Consider the following 13,406-nt stretch of genomic DNA (forward strand, 5'->3'; position numbering starts at 1 on the left):
AGATCTCATTTCGGGGGCGTCTCGCCAACAAACCCATGCAATGAACCCGTTCACTTCCAGACGAGGGAACTGGAGGTGCGGAAAAAAAAGATGGCCCACTGGCGCGAAGCCACGAGAGCGTGAGTGAGCTTCCAGCTGGTCAGGTGGCAAAAAAACAACCACCTCGGCTTCATGGAGGAACGCTGCAGCAGGATCACAGGTTCGGCGTACGCCAGGTGGTGGTGCTCCGCTGCTCCCTTTGCCAGAGCCCTCGTTTAGAGATCGCCCAGCTGGTGTGTTCCTCTCCTTAAGGACTCTGTGGGAGACGTGAATATATTCCCTGTGGTCTCCGCATTCTCGGCCTCCAGCAAGATGTTCTCCTCCCGGGAACCTCCCCCAGTCTGCAGAGCCAAACGTGTACGCTTCATACGGATTAGGACACAAGTGTCTTTTTCCAGATGGTGATGCAGACGGAAAGATAGTCCCACTCCTCAAAGTGATGAGTGCGTACGCCGACTACAAGACGAACTGTAGTGTGTTTACATTGAAAATGGAAGAGGAATATTTGAAGTATAAAGCTTCTTCTTGTCCTCTGGCCTTTGGTTAGAACGACACACAAACGGAAAATAAAAACTTATGGCAAAGAAATAGCCTCCTGCGTGATGACACACACACAAACACACACACACAAACACACACACACACACACACACACATGTACGTACCTAGTTTGTGCCAGTACTATATTTTTTCAAATTTAGCAAATGTGACAAACTAAATTGCTGAACATGCTAAATACATTTAATGAGCATTGAATATGTTTTATATGTATGTGTATATATATATATATATATGTATATATATTCATATATTCTTCCTTTACATGCTCCTACATCGACTCTAATCCATCTCTTCTTCCAGTTCTTTAAAACAAATTGTAATCAAAATGCATGACAAAGTTCTTATTATTCCTTTGCTAATAGTTTTTATTCCTCTCCCTAAACTCTGCCAAAACAAACTCAGGTTTTATTGAGGCCAAACAGTACACACGGACTTAACTGGTGGAACATGAAACTCTACTTCGCCCATCCAGGCGACAACAGATCATATCTTTTTTTATGTGTCAGAAATTAATTAAGGACCGTAAATCAAATACACATCTGAGTTGTTGTCTCTCTCTCTCTCTCTCTCTCTCTCACACACACACAAAGTCAACAGAAACAAAACTGGCTTGACAGACTGTCAGTGGTTCACTAGAAATGACATTGAATTATGATAAAATCTCTTGAAACGACACACCTGCATCCTCTTGCCCTTATTGAAAGCAATTTTTTTTAAACACTCTCTCACACACACATACACACAAAGTAAACAGAAACAAAAAAACACAAAAAGGCTAAAACAATACACGAAAAAAAGAATGTAAAAATACTAAGTTTTTAATCGACATTCATATTGAGCTATTTCTGTCTGAGCCTTCTTTGACTATTTGGGACCTCTCAATAAAACAGTCCCTCTTCTTCGAGGACATCATCTTAACCTTCACCATCTGACTGTGAAAATATACCATCATCAAAAGCCATCGATGAAAACCATTTCACAAATATCTTATTGTCTTATAGTCAAGGAAAGTGAAAGTTATCCTATCTTTTGACCAAAATAAGGTTGATTCAAATTCTCCTTTTTTTCAAGACTGAAGTGGGGAAATCTGTGTCACATGACTTATAAATAGTGAAATGTGAATGCCCGGTCTAATTGTCTTATTTTGTCTGACACATTCTTTGTTGTGTTTATTTACCCGCAGTCGTTGAACATATAGAGCATCTAGAGAAGAATAACCAATCCGTCATAACTCGCTGTGAGTCACTAGAAAATAATGTCTTTAAATAATGCCCTTATAGCCTATTCAATTCACATTTAGGATTAATAACGTGTTCAAAAAGACAGATGTGTATGGCGTGTCCATCCCGGGCTTTCAAAGACCCCCTCGTACGTTATCGGGGAGGGTATTCCCTGCCCGCCAGGCATGCAGATGGAGGTCAGAGTATAGAACTTGGGAGCCAGGTACGCGTCCACTTCCGGGTCGAAGGGAACGGTCGGGATGGAGATGGCGTCGAGCTCAAAGTCGCTCCCCTCGACTCCCTCCTCGGCGTACACGCGAGGAGCGTAATCACCCAGCTCCTCTCCCGCCGCCTCGTGCTTCAGGGATGCAGAAGGAGAAAACAAGGGGAGGAGAATGCATTTTTATTATATATATATATTTTTTTTTTTTAAAGGACAAGAATCCGCCTGGGCTCGGGCGGGGCCTCGGCTCTCTCATCGTTACCTTGTTCAGCGCGTTGAGCAGCATCGTCTCGTGCGTCGCGATCTCTTGATTTGATGAATATGTACTGCGTCTGTTCAAAGTCTGGGAAAAAAATGAGAAGCGGAGAGAGAAAGCGACATAACATGTCAAAGTTAAACTCTGCGGATGAAATAAATGAAAATAATGGAACATTTCAGGGGTTGGTCGTCGTGTAGGCGGCAGGTACCCCACGCATAGAGCTTCTGCTCTTCATGGATGCTGATGCTCCCATGGTCTGTGAAATCACACATAGGGTACAATTATTGACATTTGTCCGTTTTAACTTGTGCAAATTACTCTGATAATATCAATAATGATGATGATCTTTGCAGGTACCCCGCGCATGGAGTTTCTGTGCTGATGTGTGATTCTTGATGTGGTTCCCGTTGACTAGAAAATCGAATGAGGGATATAACAGCAAATGTTACAACTCAAATTCTTTATATTATTAATAATGGTAACAGCAATTAATCATAAACAATTCTGTACCTGACGAACAGAGCTCCCACGCATGAAGGTTCCATCCATTGTTGATGAAATTGGTGACTGGGAGAAGAAAAAAAATGTTAACAGTCACTTTCTAAATAATTATATATGACGTAATTTCGTCGCCATACAACACAAGGTTTGCCAATTTATTCCAGATTTGTATATCCGTCAACAAATCTAAAGAAAAGATTAAAACAAGAGAGTGTTAGTGTGACATTAAAACCCCAAACTCATTAATTCCCAATAAAAATGTATATAAAAAAACCTTGAATACCGTTCACGAATCTTCACTTTTTATTAAAAAAGGAAGGCAAAATCATTTTCTCGGGGTTACTCAAGGGGAAAATAATATATATTAAAGATTGTTGTGATCGGTCAAAGTTGTTGTGTGTACCCATGTTCACCCAGTGCAACATGGAGCTATTATGGTGATTGTTAGGATTAATTAATTCCTGTTTTTTGGTCTTTTAATGGTATTTATATTTTTCTTTAATCTCCATTATATTAAAAAAAGTGTCAGAATAGTCTCGTTGCTGTATTGAGAGGTCGTGCTCGGTCTTGTATGGAAGCCCGTTTCCAACCACTGTGAGAACAAAAAGTAGGATCCTGTAAGTCATAGATAGTATCTCATTATTATGAGATAGTAAGTCGAAGTAATGAGATAGTATTTCAATATTATGAGATAGTATCTCATTATTATGAGATAGTAAGTCTAAATAATGAGATAGTATTTCAATATTATGAGATACTATCTCATCTCATTATTATGAGATAGTAAGTCTAAATAATGAGATAGTATCTCATTATGAGAAAGTAAATCGAAGTAATGAGATAGTATCTAATAATAATGAGATACTATCTCATTATTATAAGAAACTATCTCATTACTTCGACTTACTATCTAATAATAATGAGATAGTATCTCATTATTATAAGATTGTAAGTCGAAATAATGACATAGTATCTCAATATTATGAGATAGTAAGTCGAAGTAATGAGATAATATCTCATTATTATGAGATAGTAAGTCTAAATAATGAGATATTATTATTATTATTCGTCATGACGCATAACAGATTAATTAATAAAAGCTTCCTTTGTATTTTACTTACTTGGTTCATCGCTGGTGCTTGAGGCAACGCTGCAGGGATTTGGCTATACTCTTTGGTTATTGTCAAGACCTGTTGACGTTTTGAGTACAAGATGTACGATTGTACATCAATAAGTCTCACAGTCATATTCACAATTTAGAAAAGAAAACATAAAGATATGAGGAAAAAAAAGATGAAAAGAAAATATATTTCTGAACTTTACATGATGATTTATTATGCCTTTGTACATTTTAATTTAGAGTGAACACAAGAGTGTGTGCATGTCTATGTGTGTGTGTGTGTGTGTGTGTGTATTTTGCATAAGAGCATTATCACCCTGCTATAAAAGTATTTACTTGGCAGTCAGTTCCCGGTTGCTCAATGTTACTCTGCATCAGCTGTTGGTGTGTGTCATCGTCTGTGACCTCTTTGATCCTTTTCTTACACGACACCAGAAAAGCCAAAAGTAGAACACCTGGGATAAAAAAAAACACACAAATCACAATCTTTTACGCGTTAATTATTTTTTTTTATCTGAGGAAGAATAATGTCCGTTTTAGAAGATACGGTGTTTCTCAATGTTCACACTTCTGGAGACGTGTGTGTCCATGTGTGTGTCCATGTGTGTGTCCATACCCGCCAGCAGCAGCATGCCGACCAGAACCACCCCGAGGGCTCTGCCAAACAGTAATTCTTTATATTGTGAAATGTATAAAGTTCATCACTGGAGGAAAAAAATTAAACAAAATCATATGTATATATATACATATATATATATATATATTATATATATACATATGTATATATATAAATATATTAAATATAATGTAAATATAAATATTATATATATATTATAAATATTATATATAATTCATACAGTATATATAATATATTTTATGCATATAAAAAATAATTATATAAAAATATATGTATATATATATAAAATATATTTATATATGTATATGTATACATCATATATATATTTATATATGAAATATATTTTTTAATATATATATATAAAATATATTTGTATGATTAAAATACATTTCTATACAGTATATAGATTGTTCAGAAAATTAGAATAGATAAAGTTCTTTATTTTCTGTAATGCAATTAAAAAACAAATTCTGATTCATTACAAATCAACTGAAATATTGCAAGCCTTTATTCTTTATTGCTGATTATGGCTTATAGCTTAAGAAAACTCTAAAACCTATCTCATAAAATTTTAATATTTCTCAGACCAAGTAAAAAAAGATTTATAACAGCTGAGTGTTTGTCAAGGCTCAGGAAACCCTTGCAGGTGTTTCGAGTTAATTAGACAATTCAAGTGATTTGTTTAATACCCTACTAGTATACTTTTTCATGATATTCTAATATTTAGAGATAGGATATTTGAGTTTTCTTAAGCTGTAAACCATAATCAGCAATAAATCAGAATAAAAGGCTTGCAATATTTCAGTTGATTTGTAATGAATCCAGAATGCATGAAATTTTATTTTTTGAATTGCATTACAGAAAATAAAGAACTTCATCACAATATTCTAATTTTCTGAGACAGTCCTGTTTTTTATCTGAGGAAGAATAATGTCCGCGGTGTTTCTCAATGTTCACACTTCTGGAGACGTGTGTGTCCATGTGTGTGTCCATGTGTGTGTCCATACCCGCCAGCAGCAGCATGCCGACCAGAACCACCCCGAGGGCTCTGCCTCCGACCGCGGCGCCGGCGACTCGGCGGACGCCGCAGTTCGGCCTCGCGGCGTCTTCGCAGCGACACACGGTGACCAGCAGGTTGTGCGTGACCTTCGTTCCCTGGAGGTCCATCACCTCCAGCAGCAGCTCGTACTGTCCCGAGTGAACCGCGGGCTCCTTCACCAGGTTGACGGAAAACCCTGAACAACCCCCCAACCCGCAAAAAAATACATGACTGCGTCAACGGGGGACTGCGAAAGTTTCGATCAGCAATGGTCTGGGCGACGTGTTCACCTTGCGCGGGGTCAAGCTTCCACTTGCCCTTCTCTTGGTCCGGGAGCCTGAAGACGAACGGGCCGCCGTAGGGCTCTTCGTCAAAGTCCTCGACCGTGATGTTGGCCAGCGAGACGCCGTCCGACTGGCACACGTCTACGGCGCTCCGGCTCAGGGACGGGACGTGGTCGTTCTCGTCCGTGATGTGGATCTCCAGGGTGGCGGTGCCGGTCATTGGAGGCTGACCTGGTGACCCAAGAGAACACAATCGTGATCAACAACACACACACACACACACACACATGCAGGTCATACCATCGTCGACAGCCCACACTGTGACCGGGTAGACGTTGTCTTTCACAAAGGTCGACTCTCGATCAATGAGCTTGGCGGTGGTTATTTTTCCGGTCTCGCGGTCCACCGCAACCCAATTGGCCGGATCGTCTCCCTTTATGTAACTGAAACACACACACACACTCACACATGTTCAAGTTCTCTACTGTTGGGGGATACTGTTGTTGTTGTTCCGTGAGATGTGGCTCGTATCGTCGCGACTTACACAAGTGTGTTGGCCATGGCGACGTCGGGGTCTTTAGCTGTAAATGTCGCCAGGTACTTTCCGACCTCCACGTTCTCGCTCTGCGTGACCCGTTTTTTCGGCGGGTCAAAGAACGGCGGCTCGTTGACGTCCTCCACGGTCACCGTCACCTGGTGGCGGCGCACGGCGACTGTCTCACGGCCTCCGATGGTCACGTCCCAGAGGCCAGTGGCGCTGCGGTGCTCCACCTGACACAGTTGGTAGGGGATCTCGTTCAGGACGCTGATGGTCACGTTCTTCGTGGAACCGTCCTCGTAATCCAGAGGCTGAAAAAAAAGAAGGTGAAGTAAATTCTTTATATTGTGAAATGTATAAAGTTCATCACTGGAGGAAAAGAATTAAACAAAATCATATGTATATACATATGTATATATATTATATATATACATATGTATATATATAAATATATTAAATATAATGTAAATATAAATATTATATAAATATTATAAATATTATATATAATTCATACAGTATATATAATATATTTTATGTATCTAAAAAATAATTATATAAAAATATATGTATATATATATAAAATATATATAAAATATATTTATATATGTATACATAATATATATATTTATATATGAAATATATTTTTTAATATATATAAAATATATTTGTATGATTAAAATACATTTCTATACAGTATAATATATATATGTATACATAATATATATGAAATATATTTATATAATATATATATATAAAATATATTTGTATGTATAAAATACATTTATATACAGTATAATATATACATATATATGTATATATAAAATACATATATAAATATTTATAAATATGTGTATAAATAATGCATATATGTATACATAAAAGATATTTATATATATACATAAAATAGATATATGTATGAAATATATAAATATATAAACTTTTAAAAGCACATTGTGGTGCTTTGCCAAATTATAATTGGACTGTAACTAAAAGACAAAATACCTTCGTCACATACAGCAGTCCTTCGTTGGTCTCACGGTCGGTTGTGATTCTGAAGTACGTGTCTCCTTGAATCTGATACTGGGCCCTCCAGGCCGCCGTACCTCTGCTGTCGTTGTCCTTCACTTGCAGACGATTAACGAGAACATTTTCCTCTCCTTCTTTCACTCTCCCTGACCCCTTGAACACATTCATATTTAATTACGAAATGAGACACGTTCGTTATTTTATTGCCTTCCTTGTGAAAAAAGTAATGTCTTACTGTTTGTCCCGTGATCACAGGGATATGGTTATTTCCATCTTCTATGTGGACTATGACAGTGCAGGAGCTGGACAGCTGCTTCCCCTCTCCATGGTCTTTGGCCTCCACTATAATGGTGTATTTATCTGCTTTCTGGACGTTAAAAATGATTATCAAACACATTTGATTTCGCTATATTAGTCAAATTTAAGGAGACGGCCAGTCTGAGATGAACAGATTTAATATTATTGATGAGAAAAATAATGCATTGCATCCTCTCACCTCGTGGTCCAGACACCCTTTAAAGGAAATGGTTCCAATTTGAACGTGCTGGATTAAGAAGAACTCCAGATCAAAAGGCTTGGGATGGACCGAGACTATTCGTAAATCAAATGTATTAAACTTCTTGCTTCTGTCTTTATCCGTTGCCATAATCTTAATCTCTTCGATGCCTGCATCAGGAGAAAGGAGTCGTTTTTATTGGATATGATCATAGTAGCTGCAGTAAAGATTGAGCATGAGAGAAAAAAAGAAACAGGAAGTTACCTTGTAATGTTGCCTCCATCAGGTGGAAATGGTAAACGTCACGTTCAAACAGTGGAGCGTTGTCGTTGGCGTCGATAATCAATATCTCAATGCCCAGCTGGGTGTCGACCACGTCGCTTTCTTGGTCCAATGCCTGGAAGTCCAGCTGCGATGCAAATGTGAGAACTATGAAACGATACCTGCGTGCGTGTCTCTTGTTGTTGCTTAGATGTTGTCTGACTTGTTTATATATTTCATTTACTCTGCATGCTTTTTATGTTCCGTGGCTCTGACACGGATCTTTGTATTCTGTCCATTTTAACATAGTTCTTATTTTATTTGGCTTTGTGTGTTTTGAATTTATTGCGTGTCTTGTTAGTACTCAACAATGTCTAAGAGTCTCCTAAATACATCTATATTAACCAATATTTACCAATAAAAAGAGTCTCCTGAATGAGGATACTATACGTATTTATTTATTATTATTATACTAACCTATATTAACCAATAAAAATAGTCTCCTGAACGAGAATACTATACGTATTTATTTATTATTATTATTATTATTATTATTATTATTATTATTATTATTATATTAACCTATATGAAACTTTATTTACCAATAAAAAGAGTCTCCTGAATGAGGATACTATACGTATTTATTTATTACTCTTATACTAACCTATATTAACCAATAGAAATAGTCTCCTGAATGAGAATACTATACGTATTTATTTATTTATTTAGTATTTATTAACCTATATTAACCAATAAAAATAGTCTCCTGAATGAGAATACTATACGTATTTATTTATTTATTATTTATTAACCTATATTAACCAATAAAAATAGTCTCCTGAATGAGAATACTATACGTATTTATTTATTATTATTATATTAACCTATATTAAACAATACAAATAGTCTCCTGAATGAGGGTATAATATTCTCACTATTAATTGTTTGTGCACCCATTTGAAAAGCATCAATATTGTATAAACCTTGTATATGTAATCTTATCTAAATGTTTTCAGGTTTGTTTTATGACAATCTGCCTCTCGGGACTACAGATAAAAAATAGCCCCTTGGCACATTTATAGAAATGTTTTAATTAATGTGCACTTTGCCTAATCAAATAAACAAAAACACACACACGCACACAAACACACACACACACACACACACACACTGCTGTTTTAAACCTTCAAACCTTTAGAATTTGGTACTCCTCATAGTCGATGGCCCGGTGCACCGTGATCTGGCCCGTGACCCTGTCGATTGCTAACAAGCCTTTGGGGTCACGATCAACGCCTTGGCCGAATATCTTGAAAAAAGTGAGTTTCTCCTGAATTTTAATCTGCAAGCGAGTATAGAAAAAACACATTTTGTAAAAACGTCTTCCTGCGTCTCTCGTCCCCCAGTGCCGGACAGACCGGTTCTATACTCACAGTGTCCAGCACGTAGGGGAAGACTCCGCTGTAGCCTTCGTCGATGGTGAAGGAGTCAATGATCCAGTTTCTTTTCTGTCGCTTCAAAGTTTCCGAAGACGACGCTCCGGCTCCCAAACACTGCAACAACACGGCACTCCGACATCAGGTACATTTAGGATTCCGGTAGGTTTTTGTACGTGTATTTATTTGCAAGGACTTTTAAAACACAATTAACTGGGTTAGTCCTGCTGCACTGGGTCGAAGGGGCGAGATGAAGTCCAACATCTATGTAATCTATCATGTTACATTACATTTCATTTAGCTGACCCTTTTTTATCCAAAGACTTACACTGTAGGCACATATGGGGGACTTAAAATGACTTAAGTATGAATGAATAAATGCATGAATAAATATAGGAATAAATAAATAAATGAATACAGGAATAAATAGATAAATGCTTAAATAAATGTATAAATGAATAAATAAATACAGGAATAAATAATATTGGTTCAGCCTTTAGCAGCTTGTTGTGTCCACAGTGGTGTGTTTGTGTGTTTGTGTGTGTGTGTGTGTGTGTGTTTTCAGTGTCTTTGGGTCTGTTACACTTTCTGTTTGAGAAATAAGAGAACAGTTTCAGATTGGACTGCATGTCTACACGATGCGTTACAGAATAAAATATGATGCCATCACCACAGAAGGACAAAAAGGGGCGGAGCCGTTATGTTGCGATTTTGTGAAAAATAATTGAGATGATTTTACACGATTTTACCTCAAGGAATATTACGGGTAATCACAATTGCATGATTGTATATTGAACTAGAACGGGCACTCCGTAGAGCGCATACCTTCGCATATCACAAGATTGGGCATTGAATTATGAACATTTTGGCATTAGTTGCATGCCAATTGGATGTAAATTGACCGCGTTATGGTAAAAAGAAGATGTTGACCTTTTCATGACCTTGACCTTGACCTTTGACCCGATCGATCCCAAAATCTGATAAAATAGTCCCTGGATAATAACCAATCATCCCACCAAATTTCATGCGATTCAAGAGGATGTTGACCTTTTCATGACCTTGACCTTGACCTTTGACCCGATCGATCCCAAAATCTAATCAAATGGTCCCCGGATAATAACCAATCATCCCACCAAATTTCATGCTATTCGGTTTAATACTTTTTGACTTATGCGAATATGCGAATATTTTCAATGCGAAGGTAATAAATTCGATTAGATATTGTGTGAATTTGTACTGGAGGTGAAACCGCACACCGGTGGTTACGAATGTGTGTTTGCGTGTGTGTGTGTGTGTGTGTGTGTGTGTGTGTGTGTTCATGAGAAAAAAAAGTGTAATCAATATATTTTAGATTGAAGACTTGAAGGTTGAAGATTAGTGCAATGGGTTAATAAAAGAAAGTAGGTCAATGTCATTATCCAAGAGTTATGAAACATGGCTGTGTGTGTGTGTGTGTGTGTGTGCGTGTGTGTGTGTTTATGAGAGAGAGAGACAAAGAAATAAAGAAATTGCCAACTGTAAGTTGCTTACTTGCCACATTACAGCTCAGTTTCAGTGAATCTCATCAAGTCATCATCCAGTAAACTGGTCCAGACTCGCCTGCTGGAAGAGAAGATGTGACACGATGGCGGAGCCTGAAGACACACATGTGGTTTTTTTAGGGCAGTTATTACCACAATGAGCAGGTGGTTTCACTCAGGGAACTGCTTTGAGTTTCTGTTCTTCACGTATTAAACTGAGGAGCTTCACTGTGTCCAGCATCGGAAATACACGAGGGCAAAACTGCCGCTGAGAATGTTGCCCCTGATACGACCAGGAGAGGGAAAAAATGCCACCAGAATTTTTAGAATTTAATAGCGTTTTTGTTCTTTGTTGTGTGTGTGCTTTCTGTATTGCCTGTACTAGGTAGGTACACACAGAAAAATATAAAAAAACTAAGAAATAAGTTATTAATGTTAACAAATTTAATAATAAATAACCACAAAGAAATAAGAATAAAATAGAATATGATTGTCTGATTTGTGTTTTCTGTTTATTTTTAGAAAACACTTTGAATCTGTCGACTACTTGCAATTGCCATTTTTATGACAATTGCTGATATACTGTAAGCCTAAATAAGTATATTTATTATTTTTGAACAAAGGTTAAATGTTATTTCACAAGTTTCAAAAAGTGTCCCCAATTCATTTTTATTTTGAAATGCCCCTGGTGGGGGCAACAATTTCCCCCTAAAAAATATGTAAATGTCCTACCCTGGCTGAGAAGCAAAGTCATTTTTAGAAAAAAAACATGCATTATTATCAAATGGTTTCATAGAATTTGTCTCTAATCTGATGCGATTGTATAAGGATGGGAATTAAAGACAAGGTCAAAGGTCAGATTCCAATCTAATAATGTCGTTTTAGCCCAAAAGTGAGAGAACAAGACCTTTTGTTCCCACTCAGCTGCAGTGATGAAGCATTAGTTACTGTCCACAGTTACTTTTTAATGAGTTCACAGCAGCAGCCGTCATATGTTTGCATTAATTAATTGCATTAATTCCAGCTCACCAACACTAATTCATCGTCTAACTCCTTCCTTGGACGCCGTGTCGTCTGTGCTCGTCGTTATTGATATATTCTGCTATGCTGAATGACGACAAAGTGACTGGGGCCTTCACTGTCATTCATTTGTGAGCCGTTGCACAGAATTAAGGTTCAGGTTACTGGAATGTTTCCCTCCACCTCTGTACTGTGTATGACATGGGGACCTTCATCCACGGAGATAAAATCAGGTTTATTAAGGCGGGTGAGATGTGATTTGGGAGGGTGAGATGTGACTCATATTTTGATCTTACTGATTACTTTTCACAACCGCAGAACTCTAAGTATTCTGCTTGTATTGTTAACTGTACATGTTCCAGCTAAAAGAGGCTGAAAAATAAAGATGGAGTGGAAGTGTTCTTGAAGTGTTTCTAAAGCAAGTCCATCTCCATAGACCCCCTTGTTAAAATGTCCACCATTAATGCAGGAATAAACATATATATCTATAAAATATATTCATATATATATATACAGTATATACAACATATATTTATATGTAAAATAAATATGTTTATATGTATATATGTTAATATACTATATATATAATATGTATATATAACATATACAGTATATATATACTGTATAATATATTTATATATATAATATATATATATATACGTATATATAAAATATATTTTTAGATATATAACATATATTTATATATATAAAATATATATATATGTATATAAAATAATCGTATATATAAAATATGTATATATATTATATATATATGTATACATATAAAATATATTTATACATATAAAAATATATATATATTTACGAAATATATATGTATGTAACTTTGTTACTGAGTTATGTGAGCAAGTCAAATTAGGTCAGACTGTTATATTTTTACGACTCTCGATGCCACACCTTAGATACATCTGTCATCTCTATTGAGCACAGGCATGTACATTAATCAAAAAACAAGTTCTGCCGCTTCCGTTGAAAGACTGAAGGGCATTTACAGGTAACTTCCAAGATTTTAACGTATTATTATTATGTTTTTTAGCAGCCATACAGCCGCCATTTAGAGAAAAAACAACCTGCTCAACACTAAAACCTTTTCGAGGAACCGTATGAAATTTATGCTGAAATGTATCCTGCTCTGCACCGAGCGTGCAGCTGTACAAGATTAATCAACACAAGTAATGTTAGTCGTATTCTAAATGTCGTTTGGTTGATTA

General features: G+C 36.7%; 1 protein-coding gene across 1 annotated transcript; it reads right to left on the minus strand.

Moving 5' to 3' along the window:
• Nucleotides 1–254: 254 nt before the first annotated feature.
• Nucleotides 255–11,584, minus strand: LOC130200131 (cadherin-2A-like; the record flags this gene model as incomplete). Its single annotated transcript, XM_056424132.1, has 15 exons — nt 255–380; nt 1,963–2,178; nt 2,306–2,386; nt 4,260–4,378; nt 5,568–5,795; nt 5,890–6,114; nt 6,184–6,326; nt 6,428–6,732; nt 7,424–7,600; nt 7,683–7,814; nt 7,944–8,113; nt 8,208–8,352; nt 9,397–9,531; nt 9,620–9,738; nt 11,551–11,584. Coding segments are annotated over 15 exons (2,355 nt in total), but the record flags the coding sequence as incomplete, so codon positions are not given.
• Nucleotides 11,585–13,406: the final 1,822 nt, after the last annotated feature.

The sequence above is a fragment of the Pseudoliparis swirei genome, chromosome 9, assembly GCF_029220125.1.
Source record: "Pseudoliparis swirei isolate HS2019 ecotype Mariana Trench chromosome 9, NWPU_hadal_v1, whole genome shotgun sequence".
NCBI lineage: Eukaryota > Metazoa > Chordata > Actinopteri > Perciformes > Liparidae > Pseudoliparis > Pseudoliparis swirei.